Source organism: Patella vulgata, chromosome 3 (assembly GCF_932274485.2).
Source record: "Patella vulgata chromosome 3, xgPatVulg1.2, whole genome shotgun sequence".
Taxonomy (NCBI): Eukaryota; Metazoa; Mollusca; class Gastropoda; family Patellidae; genus Patella; species Patella vulgata.
In genome coordinates, this window is record NC_065881.2 from 21,824,784 (window position 1) to 21,843,529 (window position 18,746).

At 35.0% G+C, this 18,746-nt stretch overlaps 2 protein-coding genes and 1 long non-coding RNA gene across 5 annotated transcripts in view; 1 reads left to right on the forward strand and 2 right to left on the reverse strand.

Annotated features, from left to right (window-relative positions):
- The window catches only part of LOC126814384 (delta-1-pyrroline-5-carboxylate synthase), a 26,709-nt gene extending 14,906 nt beyond the window's left edge, over window positions 1-11,803 (forward strand). The window contains exons 7-17 of one of the 2 annotated variants that reach the window (XM_050539483.2): window positions 1,994-2,212; window positions 3,569-3,731; window positions 4,322-4,465; window positions 4,888-5,105; window positions 5,442-5,579; window positions 5,843-5,954; window positions 6,780-6,863; window positions 8,390-8,511; window positions 8,828-9,014; window positions 9,573-9,668; window positions 10,139-11,803. In XM_050539483.2, the coding sequence (XP_050395440.1) occupies window positions 1,994-2,212; window positions 3,569-3,731; window positions 4,322-4,465; window positions 4,888-5,105; window positions 5,442-5,579; window positions 5,843-5,954; window positions 6,780-6,863; window positions 8,390-8,511; window positions 8,828-9,014; window positions 9,573-9,668; window positions 10,139-10,341 (1,686 nt within the window). In that variant the 3' untranslated portion in view covers window positions 10,342-11,803. The remainder of the gene's footprint in view (window positions 1-1,993; window positions 2,213-3,568; window positions 3,732-4,321; window positions 4,466-4,887; window positions 5,106-5,441; window positions 5,580-5,842; window positions 5,955-6,779; window positions 6,864-8,389; window positions 8,512-8,827; window positions 9,015-9,572; window positions 9,669-10,138) is intronic. The other variant, XM_050539484.2, reaches the window with a different exon arrangement.
- LOC126814388 (uncharacterized) lies at window positions 8,397-17,067 on the reverse strand. Of its 2 annotated transcripts, none has more exons than XR_007677581.2 (5): window positions 16,988-17,067; window positions 13,970-14,063; window positions 13,173-13,269; window positions 10,209-10,255; window positions 8,397-9,005 (listed from the first exon to the last, which is right to left on the reverse strand). It is a non-coding gene; the product is annotated as an uncharacterized LOC126814388 (long non-coding RNA). The 2 variants fall into 2 exon arrangements; XR_007677580.2 differs by having other exon boundaries at window positions 13,965-14,063.
- LOC126814387 (histone H1-delta) lies at window positions 15,279-16,375 on the reverse strand. Its single transcript, XM_050539486.2, has one exon. The coding sequence runs from the start codon at window positions 16,303-16,305 to the stop codon at window positions 15,703-15,705; it is 603 nt and encodes a 200-aa protein (XP_050395443.1). The 5' UTR covers window positions 16,306-16,375; the 3' UTR covers window positions 15,279-15,702.
- Window positions 17,068-18,746: the final 1,679 nt, after the last annotated feature.

Consider the following 18,746-nt stretch of genomic DNA (forward strand, 5'->3'; position numbering starts at 1 on the left):
CATGACAAGCTTGATTTAGATTTTGCTCGCTCTCTGCCTCTCCATGTATTTTGCTAGTTTTCACTTTTAGTCTTGTCTTTACCTATAGTTGTAGTAAGTCTGAAGTAACGCTAATGGTTATCACTAAAACTTGAAATTGTTAAAAGAGAAATGTTTAATGTAAATCTTCAAAAATATCATATCCCAATATTTAGGGGGAGGGGGTGGGGGAGTTAAAGCTTCTCTCTTGAGTAAATTCCACTGTTCCTGATGCCCCATTACAGGTTTTAGTGATAAACTAATGTTTATAATTCTTTATGTTTCTAATAATTTTCTCAAATAAAACCATAGTAAAATTGAATAAAACAACAAATATTTCTATGACTATTCACTTTAAACAAGATTGCTCCTATTGATTGTTTTATGATCACTCAAATGCAAATTTAATGTGTCAAGGGAAACAACTCTATATAATAACATAGCATTTTTTTGAGCATTTCTCGTCATCTTGCAAAGTACTCTATGAATTAACAAGTTCTTATAGTTTAGTAATTCATATTAATTAACTGCTATTATATATCACTAAAGTAATGAAAAGTAACAATTAATACTTTATAGTTGTGCCATATAAAAAAATGTTCCGGTTCTCAGATAAAACATTATATTATTTCAAAAAAAATAAAAACATTATTATTAATTACTTAATTACACATGTAGATATTTTATGTATAAAAAGAAATAGAAACCTCCCTCCTGTATCATATTTTCTTGAAGGATTATCTAAGAACCTCAATATTATTTTGTATGGCCTTTACCGTATAGATGAATAATTCCTCACATTTCAATTTTTCTTCCAACAGCATGGCACTCACTCACCTCATACACTTTTGTTTAAGTACAACAATTACCATGTTAAAATCTGAACAATCTTTTCATAAGAAATATAACTGTTTATTTTATTTCTATTCTGCTTTCAAGAAAATAAATTGTACAGCATATTTTGCTTGATTAAGAGTTTCAAGTATTCTGAATTTATGTTTTTAAATTTCTTGGCCTGCATATGTCATTGCCAATATTAGCCTGACAATTATTGACAGAATAAGCTCAAATGAGTAACCTGGACCCTGTTTCTCGAAATCTTAACTAAAGATAAATTCCAAATTTTAGTGCATACTTCAATTTTGATTGGCTAAGCACTAAAATCAACCTAATATTAGCCAATTAAATTACAAAAATTTGAATTTTATCTTAGTTAAAATTTCGTGAAACAGGCCCCAGCTTTAATAAAGTCAAACATTATTGTTTTTGGCACTGGTTTTCGTGTTTGTTTTATATAGTAACAGTTATCAAATATAATTAGAAGATTGAACATCAGTTGAATATATCTTTAATTAACTCAGCTCTTAGTATTATATGCTTAACAATTAGAATGTATTTAACATACCATCTGATAAAAATACAGATCTATATTTCATTTCGTTTTATTAGACTTTCGATGGCCTCCACTACCTGAAGATCTGAGGTAGTGAGAGGTTCTGTCAATGGTCATATGAGAGGCTTTTGACCCTATGACGTCAGTCATTCGATTAACCGATCAGTGTTGGTGTTTGGGGTTTTTTTATCGTTGCGAATGTTTACCCACAGTTCCATGCTAAGAACCCGATCCAACAGGCCATTTGATTGGCTAATCCCTCACATCAATGGGCTATTTAACAACTCTTCCAGATCCTATCATCCTAGTATAGTGAAATAAGTAAAACAAAATTGTGAACTATAAAAAACGAATCGAAATAGTATTTGTGTTTTAATCAGATTGTTAACTATACTTATATTAATTACTTATATAATATATATCTGCTGCTTACCTTTATAATGTCATATATTAGATTGATACTTAATTTATTGGCTGTTCTATCGCTCCATACATCTGTCACTTTCCAGTCCTAGAAGGCTGTCTGCCACCCACTTTAATGATTGTCCATGAAAATGATCACAAATGGTTGTTTATTTTCAGGTTATAAGTGTAAAAGATAATGATAGTTTAGCAGCTCGATTAGCTGTGGAGGTCGATGCTGATTTACTGGTTATCATGTCTGATGTTAATGGATTATATAATGTCCCACCAGGACAACCCGGATCAAGATTACTCCACACATATTGTCCAGATAGTGATGTGGATCAAATCGTATTTGGAGAGAAATCTAGAGTTGGTTTGGGTGGAATGGAATCAAAGGTGAGTCTTATAATAGACACCAAATTTCTAATAATATGAAGATGTCGTAGGAATTTAAATTATTTGATAATTGTTAACCAGTATTTTTATACGGAACTAAATGGTAGCCCTGCTTTAATTCAAATATTTTCTTCATTAGTCCAGTCGGAAGAGAAAAAAAGGACGTTAAACCCTATTTCATTTAATTCAGATGTACGGTATATCAGACATCTAGATTTCAGTCAGGAGTCCAGGACTATCTTAAGCCTAACCAATTATTTCCTATTAGCACCAGTTAGCACATACTTAATCTATGGCCATAAACATTGATGTCCAAAATGGAATATCACATGTCAAGTCATCATGATAACATAACTGTTGGTGTCCAAAATGTAATACCACACAACAATTTATCATGATATCACAAACGCTGATGTCCAAAATGGAATACCATCTGTCGATTCATCATGATAACATAAACGTCAATATCCAAAATGGAATACCACCTGTGGATTCATCATGATAATATAAACATTGATGTCCAAAATGGAATATCACATGTCAATTCATCATCATGATAGCATAAACATCAATGTCCAAAATAGAATACCACCTGTGGATTCATCATGATAATATAAACATTGATGTCCAAAATGGAATACCATATGTCAATTCATCATCATGATAGCATAAACATCAATGTCCAAAATGGAATACCACCCATCAATTCATCATGATAACATAAACATTGATGTCCAAAATGTCATACCATACTTCAATTCATAATGGCAGTAAGATCAATAGAAACCAATGTAGTAAACTTTAAATGACAATACCTTATTTTAATACTTTTGATGGTGTATTGTCTTCTCTTCCCAATGCTAAAGACCCCTGTTCACAGACAAGTTACTGAATTAAAGGTGTTAGGCTGGTAAATCTACAGCTGGATAAAGTGGTACGTGGAACAAATTGCAACAAAAGTTTTTTTGATTTCTATTGACATGCTGGTAGCGATTTCCTATCTGTTCGTAATACATTTATGGTATCTAAACCCAGTAGATTTGGAGTTCTAAATTTTGGTAGATAGCTGCCATCTTGGATTTGACTACGCCCCCCCCCCCCCCTGTCCTTATTTGGACTCCGATTTTGGTAAACTTCCTTTTTTCTTACTTAGGACATCATAATGAGTCAATAGAAATCAAAAAACCTTTTGTTCCAATTTGTTCTACATCAAATGTTAGTTTGACCAGCCAATATATGTTAGTTCTAAATAACTTTTTTGGGGGTGTTTTTATCCGACAAATGAAACCATTTCTCTGTGTCTGTAACTATTCTGACACAGTGGTGCTTTAATATACTGGTTAATAAATTTTATAGGTTGTAGCTGCTACATGGGCGTTAAAACATGGTGTATCATGTGTTATATGTAATGGATGTGAAGATAATGCTATAGTTAATATCAGTCAAGGGAAGAAAGTTGGAACATTTTTTACATCTCAACCATCAACTGGTACACCAGTAGAAGTACAGGCATTACAAGGTCAGTTCACGGTCATCATATTTACTCTTTTCATACTTTTATACATACTCGTATACCTATATCCATTTATAACATTAGTTTATGACCATTCAACCATCAAATCACTTCATGTCAGTTTTACTTGGTACAAGCACATTATGTATACAGTCAGAAGTAGCTTTTTCATTTAGTGATGTCTTGACCAAAGATATTCTAAAATATATGTGAACCACTCACATCCACATTTATGACTAAAGCCAAACTTAATTGGATTGTGGTCCAAATTGATACCAAATAGGTAGAGGTTTAAATAGTTTTAAAATTAGAATTCCTAAACTGACATATGTAAAATGGGTGGGGGAGGACTTTCCTGTCAGTTCCTACCAAACAGTCTACTCAAACAGTCTTAGAAAATTTTCTTTAAATATTCACAAAAAAACAAAACTCTGAACCATAGTTTTTATTTTAGTCGAAACATTAACCTATTCCACAAAATAAACTTTCTAGCAATATTAGTTTTTTGATTACTAAGACAATAGATCCACCAAAAATCTATTCATTACACCAATCTTTATGTTCAAATCAAACAAATTGAATGTAATATATTATAGCTCGAGAAGGAGGAAGATTACTTCAGGCATTAAGTGGTAAAGAAAGAGCAGCAATTGTCCATCGATTGGCTGATTTATTGATAGAGAGAAAGATTGACATATTGACAGCCAATCAGCAGGATGTTAGCTCCGCCTATGCAGCAGGTATAGTAGTTCATTAAAGAGAAAATTAAAACATCATCTCATACATTATATATACAACCAATCAATACAATTAAAACAGAATGTCAAGATTTGTGTTGCAGATTCCCATTTGTCGATTTTATGCTAACTATAATACACTTAATCTGTGTGATCTCGGCCTCTAAGTGGTATCAAATGAGCAATAACATTGACCTCCAATCCATTCCAAATTACTGGTAAGTCCCATGATTGGGTTTCAGACAACATAAGAACCTTCAGGCCATGGGTTCACCCAGATTTCAAAATAATAGAACATATTCCCTAAATCGTTCCTAGAACATTGATGAAATGAAAAGTCTTGGATCTGAAATCTTTTGGAATGTTTTAGGAATTTATTTGATTTCACAATTCTGCAAATGAAATCATTTCTTCATATCCTTTAGGATTAACTGGTCCAATGGTGGCTCGTCTTTTTCTGAATGAGAAGAAACTTCAAACTCTAGCAGACGGTTTAAGACAGATAGCAGATGATGCTCTAAGCGCTGTTGGTCGGGTTATAAAGAGAACACAGATATCAAAAGGGATGGAACTACGACAGATAACTGTACCTATCGGTGTATTAATGGTCATTTTTGAATCCAGACCAGATGCGCTTCCTCAGGTAGATTCAAACGATAAAATAGTTCAGAAAAACATGTCTGAATCCAATGTGCACAATCTGAAGCATTTTGTCAGGTCTAAAATACATCTACCACTCCCTCGCTGTATGCATGTATGAATAAAACCCCGCTAAAACGGTCCAATTTTATGCCAAATAGGAATAGATTTAAACAATTTTAATATTAGATCTCTAAAACCTTTACATCTAAAAGGATAGGGAGGAGGAAAACCCCATGAACTTATAAAGCCCTATCCAGGAAATAGAAGCCACATCTGACTGCTCACCATCCAGATCCGACCCATTAAAATATTCTTAATCTTTAACTTTGTATTTCAGGTGGCAGCTCTAGCTATATGTAGTGGTAATGGTCTGTTATTAAAGGGTGGTAAGGAAGCTTCCATTACTAATAAAATATTACACGGACTGGTGGAAGAGGCTTTAGGAATGTTTGTTCCAAAGGAAACCATCTCGTTGGTATGTTACATTAATCTAATAGCATTTATCTAACAAATACACTAAAAGTCACATCTTATGTCCACTAAGAGAAAGTAAAATGTGTGCATCAATCCTGAAAAAACTAAAGTATTTTGAACATTGACTGCATGATAAACAGGTTTACAGCCAAAAATCTTAGATAGATGTTTTTCATGATGAAACTTTCATCAATCCATCTTCTGCACTTAAAATTACAAATAATAAATATTGTAAATTCTGTATGTATACTTTATTATGTTTAGGTGAGTCGCCGTGAAGATATACAAGATTTATTACATATGTCAGATGATATAGATTTAGTTATACCTCGAGGTTCTAGTGAACTTGTTAAAACTATACAAGAAGCTAGTAAAGGTTAGTTACAGTAAATTAATTATATTTCTATACAACATAAGCAGGAATATAATGTCCATTGCTGAGCTTTTGAGTAATTATCTTGTCTGGCTGATATTGCAAATGTCTAGCTAACAAATCTACCTTTCAGTATATTTATAAGTCAAGTATTTTAGTTGGTTGAAATTAATTAGTAATGCAAACAATTCAATTTATATTTTATACGAATAGTTCAAAATTCCACAGGGTATCCACTGATTAAAGTGGATTTAAAGATACATTATGGGAGATTAGATAAAGAGCTGACCGTTCTCACAATAATAGTAAAAAACTAGGTAATGTAAAGGGAATTTGCTGAAAATTTCTGTCAAATTGATCCACTCTGAACCGAGATTTTAGCGATTGAATTTTTGGCCTAGCCTCGATCATCAATACTAAAGTCGGTACGATAAAAAACGTTGAGCAGCAAATCAGATCCTAATCGAGTAAATATCACAGGCTAGCGGTAACATCGAGAATTGATTATGGCCTGGATATGTTAATTTTTGTCTAATTAATAATTTAGTTACATTTCAGGCCTAAAGAAAGACCTGCAATAGGCAGATTTAGCTCTTGCATAATGTATGTTTAAGTGTAAAATAGCCAAAATTAAGTGTGAAATAGCCCAAATACGTTTTTTGAAATGATCACTAAATTTGCTCATTGAGGTTGCATACATAATTAGACATACATTATTATGCGTTTCTGTAAAAATCAATCGTCAACCGTGTCTTTCACAAGTCTAAATCAGACATGCAAATTTGGATGAGTTTTAATTGATAAATATCTGTGTTATGTGTATTGTAGGTATTCCAGTATTGGGGCATAGTGAAGGTGTTTGTCATGTGTATGTTGATGAACGTGTCAATCCAGAGATGGCCTTGAGGATCGGTTAGTAACATATTAACCAAATCGCTATTTTCTTCATTTCTACTAAAAACAATTTCTGGATTTACGCACTTGATAAGCTTTCCAGAAAAACAACTCATTTGGTTGAATTTATATTTTGACTTCCTGTGCTACCTAGTATTAACTATCCTGGGATGTGCTCATATGATACAGTATGATCACATTCTACATGCCATATATATGTGCTTGATTTGTTGATTATCAGCAGAGGATTGAGTCTAGATGATTAGCCCGGTAGCCAGCCGAAAAAATGATTTGCACCCAGTCTCATATTATTTTTTATGTTCTGACATCTGTTGTTGTTGTTGTTGTTCTTAGCGTTTAACGTCCGCTTCCACCGAAGGTGATATCGCAGACAAGTTCATTTTAATGATCTTAGCGCACGCGCAGGGGTCTTTGCTGTGGGAGGAAACCGGAGTACCCGGAGTAAACCCACGAAGTTGAGAAGGCGCCCCTATCTCCAAGCCACATACACTCACACCTGGGATCGAAACCACAGCCGCAAGCCAGAGGTGACCGGCCAACTAGAGGTCGAAGCGTGACACTCTAGACCACTAGGCCATCCCAACCCCCCTTCTGACATCTATCTTGCCCTATATTTTGTACTGACTTGCTCAATGTCCCACTGTCGTGGGGTCCCTGTCTTGTCACTATGTTCATTGTTCAGAGTTTGCTAGAGAATGATTTTCTGAGCTAGAAAACGCGTTTGCGGCCGTCTAATTTTCAAAATTTTCCAGGGGAGGAGCAGTGACGGATCATGGCATGGGCAACAGAGGCAAATGCCTTGGGGCTCGGCAATTTGGTATTTCGTAGAAAAAAAATATGAAGTCCCATTTCCCAAAAATCGTGAAAATTAGTGGCCATTTTTCGATGAATTTTGAAATTATTAGGCAGGGGGGGGCACCGATTCCATGTTGGGTTGGTTAGCAGCGGGAAGTTGATATCAGAAATATTTCCATAACAGGTAGCGGTCTTGTTAATTGTCCAATATTTTCATCAGGCCCCCGTTTCTCACTCAACCAGCTCGCTTGACAAGAATTATCGAACCAATGTCATTGGGCCCAGGCTGACAGTGGGACACCCTTCCTACTGGCCCCCTCTCTGTGATAGTTTTTCTGCTTAGAATTAAGTATTAAATTTCAAAAAATTTCTCGGGTGGGGGGGTGGGAAGGACCCCTGAGCCCCTAAACCCCGAGAGGAGAGACACCACCTAGGCGACCTCATGATCCGTGACTAGGGAGGACCCCGGTACCTCCCTTCGTCCGGTCAGAGAAAACTCCCTGCCCCCACCCCTCTAAAAAGTTCACTGACACCACCCCCCCCCCACCCCCCGCAGCCAAGAGGCTGGCTACGGGCCTGTAGATGATCCATTTTAAATCTTGGGCAATAATCCAATTTGCTTTCTTTTTAAATATCACTACTAACGATTCTCAGTTGAAGATCAACCGATAAGAGGCACAGTATAAAATATATATAATTTATTTGGTTATTTTTAATTTTTTTTTCAGTAAAAGATTCTAAATGTGATTACCCTGCAGCATGTAATGCCATGGAAACATTATTATTACATAAATCTCATATATATACTCCATTGTTTGACAGTATCTGTGATACACTCAAAGAAGCAAATGTAAGTTCTAACTTCACTCATCTGGATAATATGTTGTTAATGTTAATCACACTGGTGTCAGCACTGATGAACACAGTATCAGCAGTATAGGAATCTGGTAGGGTGCAATCCAGCAGATGTTGTTGAATAATTTCTCTTCGTCTAAACTTTATTTACAGGTTCAGCTGTACCAAGTGACTAAATACAGTCATGCTTTTCAGCTCAATTTGGGGGTTTTCTGTTTACCTTTTGCTATAGTCAATACTCAATAGCATACATTAAATACGTGCAATTTGATCAGTTATGGTCTAATATACAATATTTCTGTTTTCTAAAGGTCACGATACACTTGGGTCCAAGAATAGCTGAGGCCATTAAGTTTGGTCCACCAGAAGAGACAAATATGAAGAAAGAATATGGTGCCCTTGAATGTGCCGTAGAAATTGTTGATGGTGTTGATGATGCTATAAATCATATAAACCAATATGGCAGCTCTCATACTGATACCATAGTTACTGAAAATGGTTAGTAAATGTTTATAATCTCTCCTCAAATAGAGATATGTTTTCATCACTTACATGTCAAAACCACAGTCCTTTAACTCATGGTTGACGATGACAAAGTATGTAGCTCATTGGATAGGACAAAAAACTTACACTGCATAGAAGATGTGTGACACATTTTGACCAACTATAACCTTCAAGGGGGAATACCATAACTCACAGGACAAGATAAATAAAAAGGATTTAAGTTTGTAAATCAAACACGAAAATGTAACAGCATAACCTGTTTATCTTGTCTCAAAATTTCAAATCATAATATTAAACCATTTGGAAATAAACCTGTGATTTGCTTTAAAGATTTTATTAGTATTAGTGACTTGATAATCATGCTGATCTCTACATAGTTATCCAGACACTTACAAAATGGAGTTTTTGTCAACATAGAGCTTTAAAATACTTATACATCACTGTGCCAAAGAATGGCAATATCGTTAACCCCACATTAATAAGTTTTATTCATCAAATATATTTGTGAATGTTCCTTTAATATTATAATGATATTAAATGTTTTTATTACAGATGACCATGCTGAGAGATTTCTACAAATGGTTGATAGTGCCTGTGTGTTCCATAATTCTAGTACCAGATTTGCTGATGGTTATAGATTTGGATTAGGTAATTTATTTTCGTTTTTTATTACTTAAAAACTATAAGAAATACAGTAGAGGTAGAAGGTAGAAGATATGGAACTCTTCTGATTTCCAGGCAGGTCTAATTATTAAATCCCCCCAGCATTTTAGAGAAAACCGTTGAGTCCGGTTGACTATTTAAAATGTGTTCATCCATATGCCCATTCAGCAATATCAACAGTGGTAGATCATTTCCTGTCTTGGATTCAATAAAATTATCAAAACAATTTACTCAACATTTATAGGTCGGCACTGGCTTGATACATCGTCTGCAGAGGGTGCTGAATGTTGTGAATCTTTCAGTTTAACATGTCAATACTGAATGGAATTGAACTATTTTTCGGAACTGATATTCATTTTAGATATTCAACTTTCCCTATATTATAGATTGTAAGATGATGATCAGCGTGTAGATCTATTTAAAATATTTTAAAGATTTTTTTATTTATTCTTTAGGAGCGGAGGTTGGAATCAGTACATCTCGTATACATGCTAGAGGTCCTGTAGGTATGGAAGGTTTACTTACAACAAAATGGATTCTACACGGATCAGGTGAAACAGTTGCAGACTTCGCTGAAGGAAAACAGAAATACATACACGAAAAACTTTCAATTGCCACAGTGACACATAATGGAAACTCTGCAGTTTCTTCTAATTAATTTAGTGACAAAACAAATATTGACTGTTTATATACAAATATTATTGTATCGAACTTTGACAGAACATGATTCTGTATCATATATTGCAATTCATTCATTTCTGAATATATACAGGAAACACAATTAAGCATCGCTATGGTGATATATTAAATTGAAAACCCTACTTTCATTTCCCTCATAATGATGTATTAATCAATATAGTATAAATGGTGTTGGAATGTGTTCTGAGTTTAATCCAAAGTCACAAAATTCCATGTTTTAAGAAGATGCTTTTTGGAATATTCCTAATCAGTGTATAATGGTATGAATGGAAGAAGCATTTATTCAAAATATATTGTCGAAAACATTTAGAATACTGATGAGTAATTGAGAAATCCAAATAAAGTCGATACTGATATTTTCTCAAGAATAATAAATCCAATTTCCACTTTAAATCACATTGGATCATAAACTATAGAGAATAATATTTGTATGTGTTTAAATATATAAGCATATTTATATCATAATGCACATTATTTCACATTTGGTACTTACTTTCATTTTGTCTTGATCATATTGATATTTGATATTTCATTACTGTCAGAAAGCGCTTTAACGTCTGTCTTTCAAATGGTCTCATTAAACCTTATTATATTTATAATCTTGTATATTTTCCTTCCTTTGTTTATTATTTTTCTTAAACATAAACAAAAGATATACAATAAAGGTGCTATACTTATTTTATAAAGAACATAAAAATCTAAAACAGTCTATCTGTTTGACTGATGTATATCACAGAATGTTATTTCCTTTGTTGTTATTAGTTACATCTAAAATTGGAAGCTATGAATGTCAATGATAATGTTTTTGTGAGTGGATTTAAATTATGAATAACCCCCTAAAGCAAATCTATGTCTTTCCTTCTGTGGATGTGCACAGCATATCTATGCATGGTCCGTCATGATATTTATGGTCCTCAACAATTATTATGGTCCTGCATGAATATATTTATGACCCTTTATGATAATATTTATGACCCTTCATGATAATATTTATGATCATGTAAATATTAGTAATTATGATCCAAAATGAAAACATTTATGGTCATTAAAAATAAGAATAGTTTTGATCCTAAATGCAAATATTTATGATCCGAAATATAAAGATTTGTGGTCTTAATGGTCATATTTACCATGCTACATGATCATATTTGTAGTTCTAAAAGATAATATACTATTCAAAAAAAGTAGGGGATATTTGATTTTTAAGTGTTATTAAAGTCACCTAATGAAACTGACGAAGAAACAAATGACAAAATGAAATGAAGTTCACATTCATCGATTTATTCCAAATGATCGTTAGACTAAGTAAGGCACAGACTGACCATTATAAGGGTAAAATGATACCCGGGGTCAAACAGCAAAGTTACCACAGCATCACAACCAAGTCAGTAACGGGTAAATCCTCCTCTGTTTGCCAAACAAGCATTGATCCGACGTGGCATACTCCTAATGAGACATCTAAGGTCATTTTGGTCCAGATTGTCCCATTCCTGTTGCAACGCAGCAGCAAGTTCTTGGACATTGGCAGGACGTTGTTGACGTTGACGTAACCTCTGTCCAAGCATGTCCCAGACATGCTCGATGGGGGAGAGGTCGGGACTCAGTGCTGGCCAAGGTAATGTGGTGATGTTCTGTTGTTGGAGGTAACCTGTAACGATCCTGGCCCTGTGACATCTTGCGTTGTCATCCTGGAAGATAAAACGGCGGCCATGACGTCGTGCGAACGGCACAACATGGACTGCCAAGATGTTGTCCCGGTAGTACTGGCCTGTAACACGCCCTGCAACAACATGTAAAGCCGTTCTTCCAGCAACAGTGATGCCTCCCCACACCATAACAGAACCACCCCCAAATCGATCATGTCTGATGACGTTAACGTCTTGGAAGCACTCGTTTCGACGACGCCACACCCTCCTTCGTCTGTCCAAAAAATCAACAGTGAACCTTGACTCATCTGAAAACATCACATTGCTCCAGCGTCGATTATCCCAGTGTTGACGATCCCTACACCAACGACGTCTTGCCTGAATGTGATGATCTCTCAAACAAGGGATCACGCGAGGACGTCGGGCGCGAAGGTGACCCCTATGCAGTCGATTCCGAATCGTCTGGCCACTCACTCTCACACCAGTGTCTGTTTGAAGACGAGCGCTGATCTGATTTGCTGTGATGACACGATTTCTCAAGGTCAAGGTACGGATAAGTCGATCCTGGGCTTGAGTTGTCGTCCTTGGTCGACCTGAGCGTGGTCTGTCCTGTACAGATTGTGTATCACGGTATCTGGACCATAGCCTGCTTATGACAGACTGAGAAACATTCATCGTCCGCGCCACAACCGCCTGTGTTGTGCCGATCTGTAGCATGCCAAGGGCACGTAACCTTTCATTTTGGGTAAGCCGACGCATATCAAAATTTGTTTTCTGGTCACTAAAACAATTAAACTGATGTTTCCAACCTGGAATTCAATGCCACAATGACTGTAACATTCAAAGTCAGAGTCGTGCAAATCTTGGGTTGGACCCCCATGATGATCCCAAGCATCACCTGCATTCCATGCGGTAGCTATTGGTGCGTTTGGACGTCACATGTAACTGGAAATGTTTCTTCTGTTAGGTTCTATAGTGACTTTTTTCGTAGTCATTTGCATATTTTAGTATTATGCCCCCAAAATCAAATATCCCCTACTTTTTTTGAATAGTATATTATATAAAGTTAAATATATCTACCTAATCTACTATTGTTCACATTGTTGTGATAAGAATAAATATTTTAAACATGAATTGTACATACCATATATTTTTCAGTATTATTATTACATGTATTCTGTTGTTATGCCTATTGTTCATCATTTATAACAATTCCTTGTCCTCTTTATTTTTTTTCTAATCTGTGATACACAATGATATACATGTATAAGGAATTAAAACTGAGCTGAATAGAAACATCTTTTTGTTCCTAGAAATAAGTTGAGTTTTTTATTTGTTATTTTCCTTATAATACCATATATGTCACCAGGCAATATTGCCATTATACCATCCATGTGACAGGGCAATATAAACATTATACCATTCATGTGACAGGGCAATATAATTATTATACCATACATGTGATGGGGTAATATTACCATTATACCATAGATGTGTCCCCCCTCCCCCATTGTCAGTGGTGCAGGACAGAGGGCCTGGCAAGGGAAAAGTCAGGGCCGGCGGAAGCAAGTCTTGATTGGGGGGGCTTCCATCCTAGGTCCTTATACGATAGGCGTGGGTCCAGAAGCCGCTATAACCAGGAGAAAAGAGTACTTGCGGGCCTGAAAGTTATAGTCGTTCGGAGAGGACAGAAAACCGAAATTCCATGTACACATTGGCATGAATGTAAAAGAACCCTTGGAAGTTGGAATTCGATATAAGAGTAGGCCGTAGTGCCACTGTCTTGGCAAAATTTCCCTAATAGCACACTGTATAGTGTATGCTCATTTCATTAGCCCAATCAGAGCAGGACAGTCGGACATTAATCCCATTTCTTTCCACCATAGATGTGACGGCAATATAATCATTATATCATGTGACAAGAAAAATTTCTTACTTCACCTTTCTTGACCAATAGAATCTTCATTAAACCGGAGCTGTGAAATAGTATTAGGTTTCTACACCCCGATATTGGGGAAATATTGTTTTTCTGTATCTTAAAAAAACAAAAAAAAATGAGAATAGATATACATAGTATAAATATTTACATGGAAATATAATATAAAATATAATAATAAATAAAAATCTTGATAATAATTTTGATAAAGATGGGTAGAGACAATGTAGTTCTTATGTGCATGCCATGAAATAAAACTAATTGTTTTTGCTATTTTGGGTGCGTTAAATAAATTTTCTAAAGAATAGAGTAGATTATATTGGATATATATGGACGGTATGATCGACCTCAATTGACATATCTTTTATGACGATTCGTAACCTGTGGGCGGAGGTTACAGGTGAGAACCTAACTAACTAACCCATGTAAATGGAAATAAGGGAGATAATTCCTCCTGTCCTATTGATAGTCTGCCAGTACCAAATCCAGGAGTGTGTGGCTGTCCTCCAATTTCATTTTGAAATTTAACTTTTGCAATTCTTGTGTCATAAGCCCTGTTTACACTTGGCTGCGATAAGCGTGCCGTTCTCGGCATGGTACCGACCGCGATTAATTTCAAGAAATTGACCCGTTTACCTTACTCTAAAATAACCGGTCTCTGAACCGTGCGAGACACGTCAAATGTGACAATCACAGAAAAATATGATTTCAGTTCCTACAGAAAAAAAACATGCCATGCCTGGCACCTTAAAATTTGCAATGTAATCAGGGGTTATATTCTAAAGCTAGTAGTTTTTCAAAAATTTGAGTTTGATTAGTGGGGAATCTACTCAGGCGATTTGCCAAAAATACTTTCGGTACCGAACTGCTGATATATGCAATTGAGCCATACAGCTATGTTTCAATATACAACTACTATTTATAGTGAGATTAACAGTAGACACTGTTCTTATAATACATCTTAAAATTACCAAAAAGTTGGTTATCTCCCTTTAGTCTTCAGATCATTGCAGAAACCCAGCTGTGCATTATATCTTCTCGCATAACCCTGACCTGGTTTGGTGGGGACTGCTCTGACACCATGTATTAACGATAATTATATCACCAACTGAATCACAAGTCTTGTTCATCAGCATTTATTTTCTCCATAAGAACATTTTCATCCCACCCCTTGAAAATAACATGTGCCCACCAGCACCCCCCCCCCCACTCTGACAATATTTTGCCTCCTTTATTGACCCCTTTTCACACAAACAGGTAGAAATGTACCCACCCTGTGCCTCTTCATTCCTTACATGCATAATGAAATAAAAATTTTAGGGTTTTCGTAATTTTATTTTATCAGTAATGAATATGACATAATATACATAATGTTAAATGAGTATGAAATGCATACCAATATAAATATTGACAAAAATGAAATCCATTGCACGATGATGATATATTTACAAGATGATTTGATAGTTTAAAGTCAATCACGACTAATTGTCTATATGATAAAAATGATAGAACAACTTAATGTCTTAAACTAACAAATAGAACGTCTCAGATACTGAAACAATTCTCTAACAATCCAAAACAAGCACTTGAAACTTCAACCATTGTTCAGAGAGCACAAATGAGATGATTTTACTAATAATGTTAATGATATACCCGTCGCAATTAAATCCATGTCCGTTATTTCACATGTCCAGATTCATAAAACGTTCACTTTTCTTTCTTCCGATTAAAAGTTAGTTTATTTCTTTGCTGCCTTTTTGGGTGTTTTCTTGGCGGCTTTCTTAGCTTTTGGCTTAGCGGCTTTAGGTTTAGCGGCCTTCTTTGCTTTAGCAGGAGATTTCTTGGCAGCTTTTGGTTTTTTCACTTTTTTAGGTGATTTAGCTTTCTTTTCTGCTGCTGGTTTCTTTGCTTTGACTTTCTTTGGGCTTTTAGCTTTTGTGGCCTTAGCAGCGGCTGGCTTCTTCTTGGCGACTTTGGCTTTTGGTTTCTTCTCAGCTTTGTTGGAATCACCAAGTCTGAAAGATCCAGAAGCACCAGTTCCTTTGGATTGCTTCAATTTACCATTTTTAACTCCAGCTTTCAAGGCTAGTTTCAGATGATTGTTGACAGTTTTCTCTTCTTTGCCAACGTTGAAATTACGCACGATGTATTTCAAGATGGCTTGTCTTGATGAACCACCTCGTTCTTTCAATGTAGAAATAGCTTCTCTAACCATGTCACTGTATTTAGGGTGGTTCGACGGTTTCTTGGTTCCTTTTCCAGCTGGTGCCCTCTTCTTGGGTGTTTTTACCTTTGCAGCCTTGGCGACTGGTACATCTGCGACGGGGTCTGCATCTGCCATTTTAAGATAATAGTAATTGTGCCGTTTACTAGTACTATTCAGCTCGTAGTAAAAGTTTGAATGAGAGTTACAAGCCACAACGCACTTGTTTATCAACAGCGCGCGGACGTCAGCGAGAGCACCACTCAGTTAACTGTTTGGTAGCGGTTGATATCTGACAGTTAATAGTTATTGTGTTTCCTCACTCCAATCAGTCATTAAAACAACACGTAAATCTTAATTGATTTCGTAAAAGTCAAACATATATCGAAAGGATATATATTTACCCTTCTCCTGGTAAATTTTGAAAATTTTCCGAGCTTTCGTATTGTAGAAAAAAGACTTTGAAATACCATATTATAGTTTATTGTTTAACACATAGCCTTGTAATAATTTAATTTTATTAAAACCGTACGGCGGATACTAATCAAATCATTTTTTATGAAGTAAGAAATGCCTCGTCCAACTTTGTGTGAATTTTAATTACGATTCACTAGTTATTAATCGATGAAATATTTGATTGAATGATAGTAAACTATAACAGAAAAACGATTCCCTCCGCCATTTTTGTTAATAGTTGGGGTATGGGGCGAGTCTTGTTGTCTAAATATCTCCTTTATTTTACAGTGAAATTATTTGAAACTTTGGGACGTATATTTTGTGAGCACCTGGGACAAAATGATACCAAAATTTTAATACTCACAGTAGTATTTCTTTTGGAAACAGTCCAAATATTTTTGACCTCCCCATCGACTTAATACAATATGGCGACCTGGCGTGATGTTTTCTATGATAGCAATTCGTGTAAATTTCTGATTTTATTTTCCGAAATTTAGCGAGATAGATTAAAATTTATTGTTAAATTGAATACTTGTCAAGGCAATTTTATTATTTGCATTTAACAATTCATTTATTCGTTAATGTTATTCCAATTTTCTATCCAACATCCCATATATATAAGCTAGTTCAATTCTAGTCAGTGACGTGGTAATGGATAAGTTTAATAGTTATCAACAAAATCCTTTATCAAAATTTTTTTTTATTTAAATACTTGGAAAATATTGAAATTTATTTTACAATTCTTAGCAACATAAAGATAATTAATCAAGCGGGTTAATCGTTTATATGTATCTTGTATAGCCAATTAAGAAAGGAGTGGCCTAAATATATAACACGCGATTCATTATAAAGGGAAACAAATTTCAACATTTATTAAAAACAAAATTTTTAAAGCTATTCTTTCAAAATTGTAAAACAAATTCCTTTACATATGCACGATTCTTGAATGCTAACCCGTATTCAAGTAAACGTAGATATTTGCTATAATATAGTTAATCTATAAATAGACGAGAAGCATATGGGTTCTATTGTATCAATACAATAACTAATGCCTTTATTACCTCAGATTTATTAATAACAGAAATACCATTTATAAGTACTCAATGTTCGTGAGATTATAAAAAATAAACCGATGTTTTGTTTAATAACAGGAAATGGAAAATATTCAAACATTGGGATACATTTCTATGTATATTATTTTTCCCAAAAAACAAAAGTCTTTTTCAAAATGACTTATTTTTTGTGATAGAAATCGATCTACTGCATATATTTTGCAGGCCTGTTATTTTCTTTTAACAAAAATTGTGAAAGGAGGGCTATAATTTGGTTTTTATTGTAATCATAAATATATGTCAACTAAAAACTTTTGAAGCGGTTTAAAAAATAATAATAATACTTGGAGTGGGGGCTCATTTTTTTCTCAGATTTAAGATATGCCTGACTCGAACATATTAAGTACTCTGTTCGAACGTATAAACCTATTTTCGTCTGAATGTACGATATTTGGAATGACCATGAAAAATCAGATTACGTTGCCACGTAAACCGCAGCACCCATCCATTCGTAGCTTGGCAAGTGTAATACATGACGTAGTGGCAAGTGGCAACCACGTTAAAAAATGATAAACTGTCAAAAATATTTTCTCTCGAGTATCCCGGAAGTAGTAGTGTTTTTGTTACAAAAATAAAAAAATATATCGCCGAAGCCCGGATAGGTTTCCAGTCGGCATTTAAGATCGCCACAGGGGAGCTGCAGTGGCTCGGGGAGTAATGCGCTTGATCGTTAACTGGGGGGTTCCGGGTAAAATCCCGGTGTTGACCACGAAAGTTCCTTACCAATTGCACGGGATTATGGGAATGGCAAACAACATCACCTAGTTGTTCGAATGGGACGAAACCCGAGGACCCGTGTACAAATTGGCGGGCAAGTAAAAGAACCATTGGCGTTGAAAGCAAAATCAGTTACATCTCAACATTTGATTTACGGTATCTACAATACGCACGTATTTTTCATTTCCATCTACCGCATCAAAAAAATATCAGAAAATCTGTCAGATTTAATTACATCAGCACTTTTATTTTTCACCAAAATCAACAAGTTCTGAATGTTTTGCAAAGTATCTG

Excerpts from the sequence above, each read along its gene's own strand:
- LOC126814387 (XM_050539486.2), bottom strand. The coding sequence starts at position 16,305 with ATGGCAGATGCAGACCCCGTCGCAGATGTACCAGTCGCCAAGGCTGCA.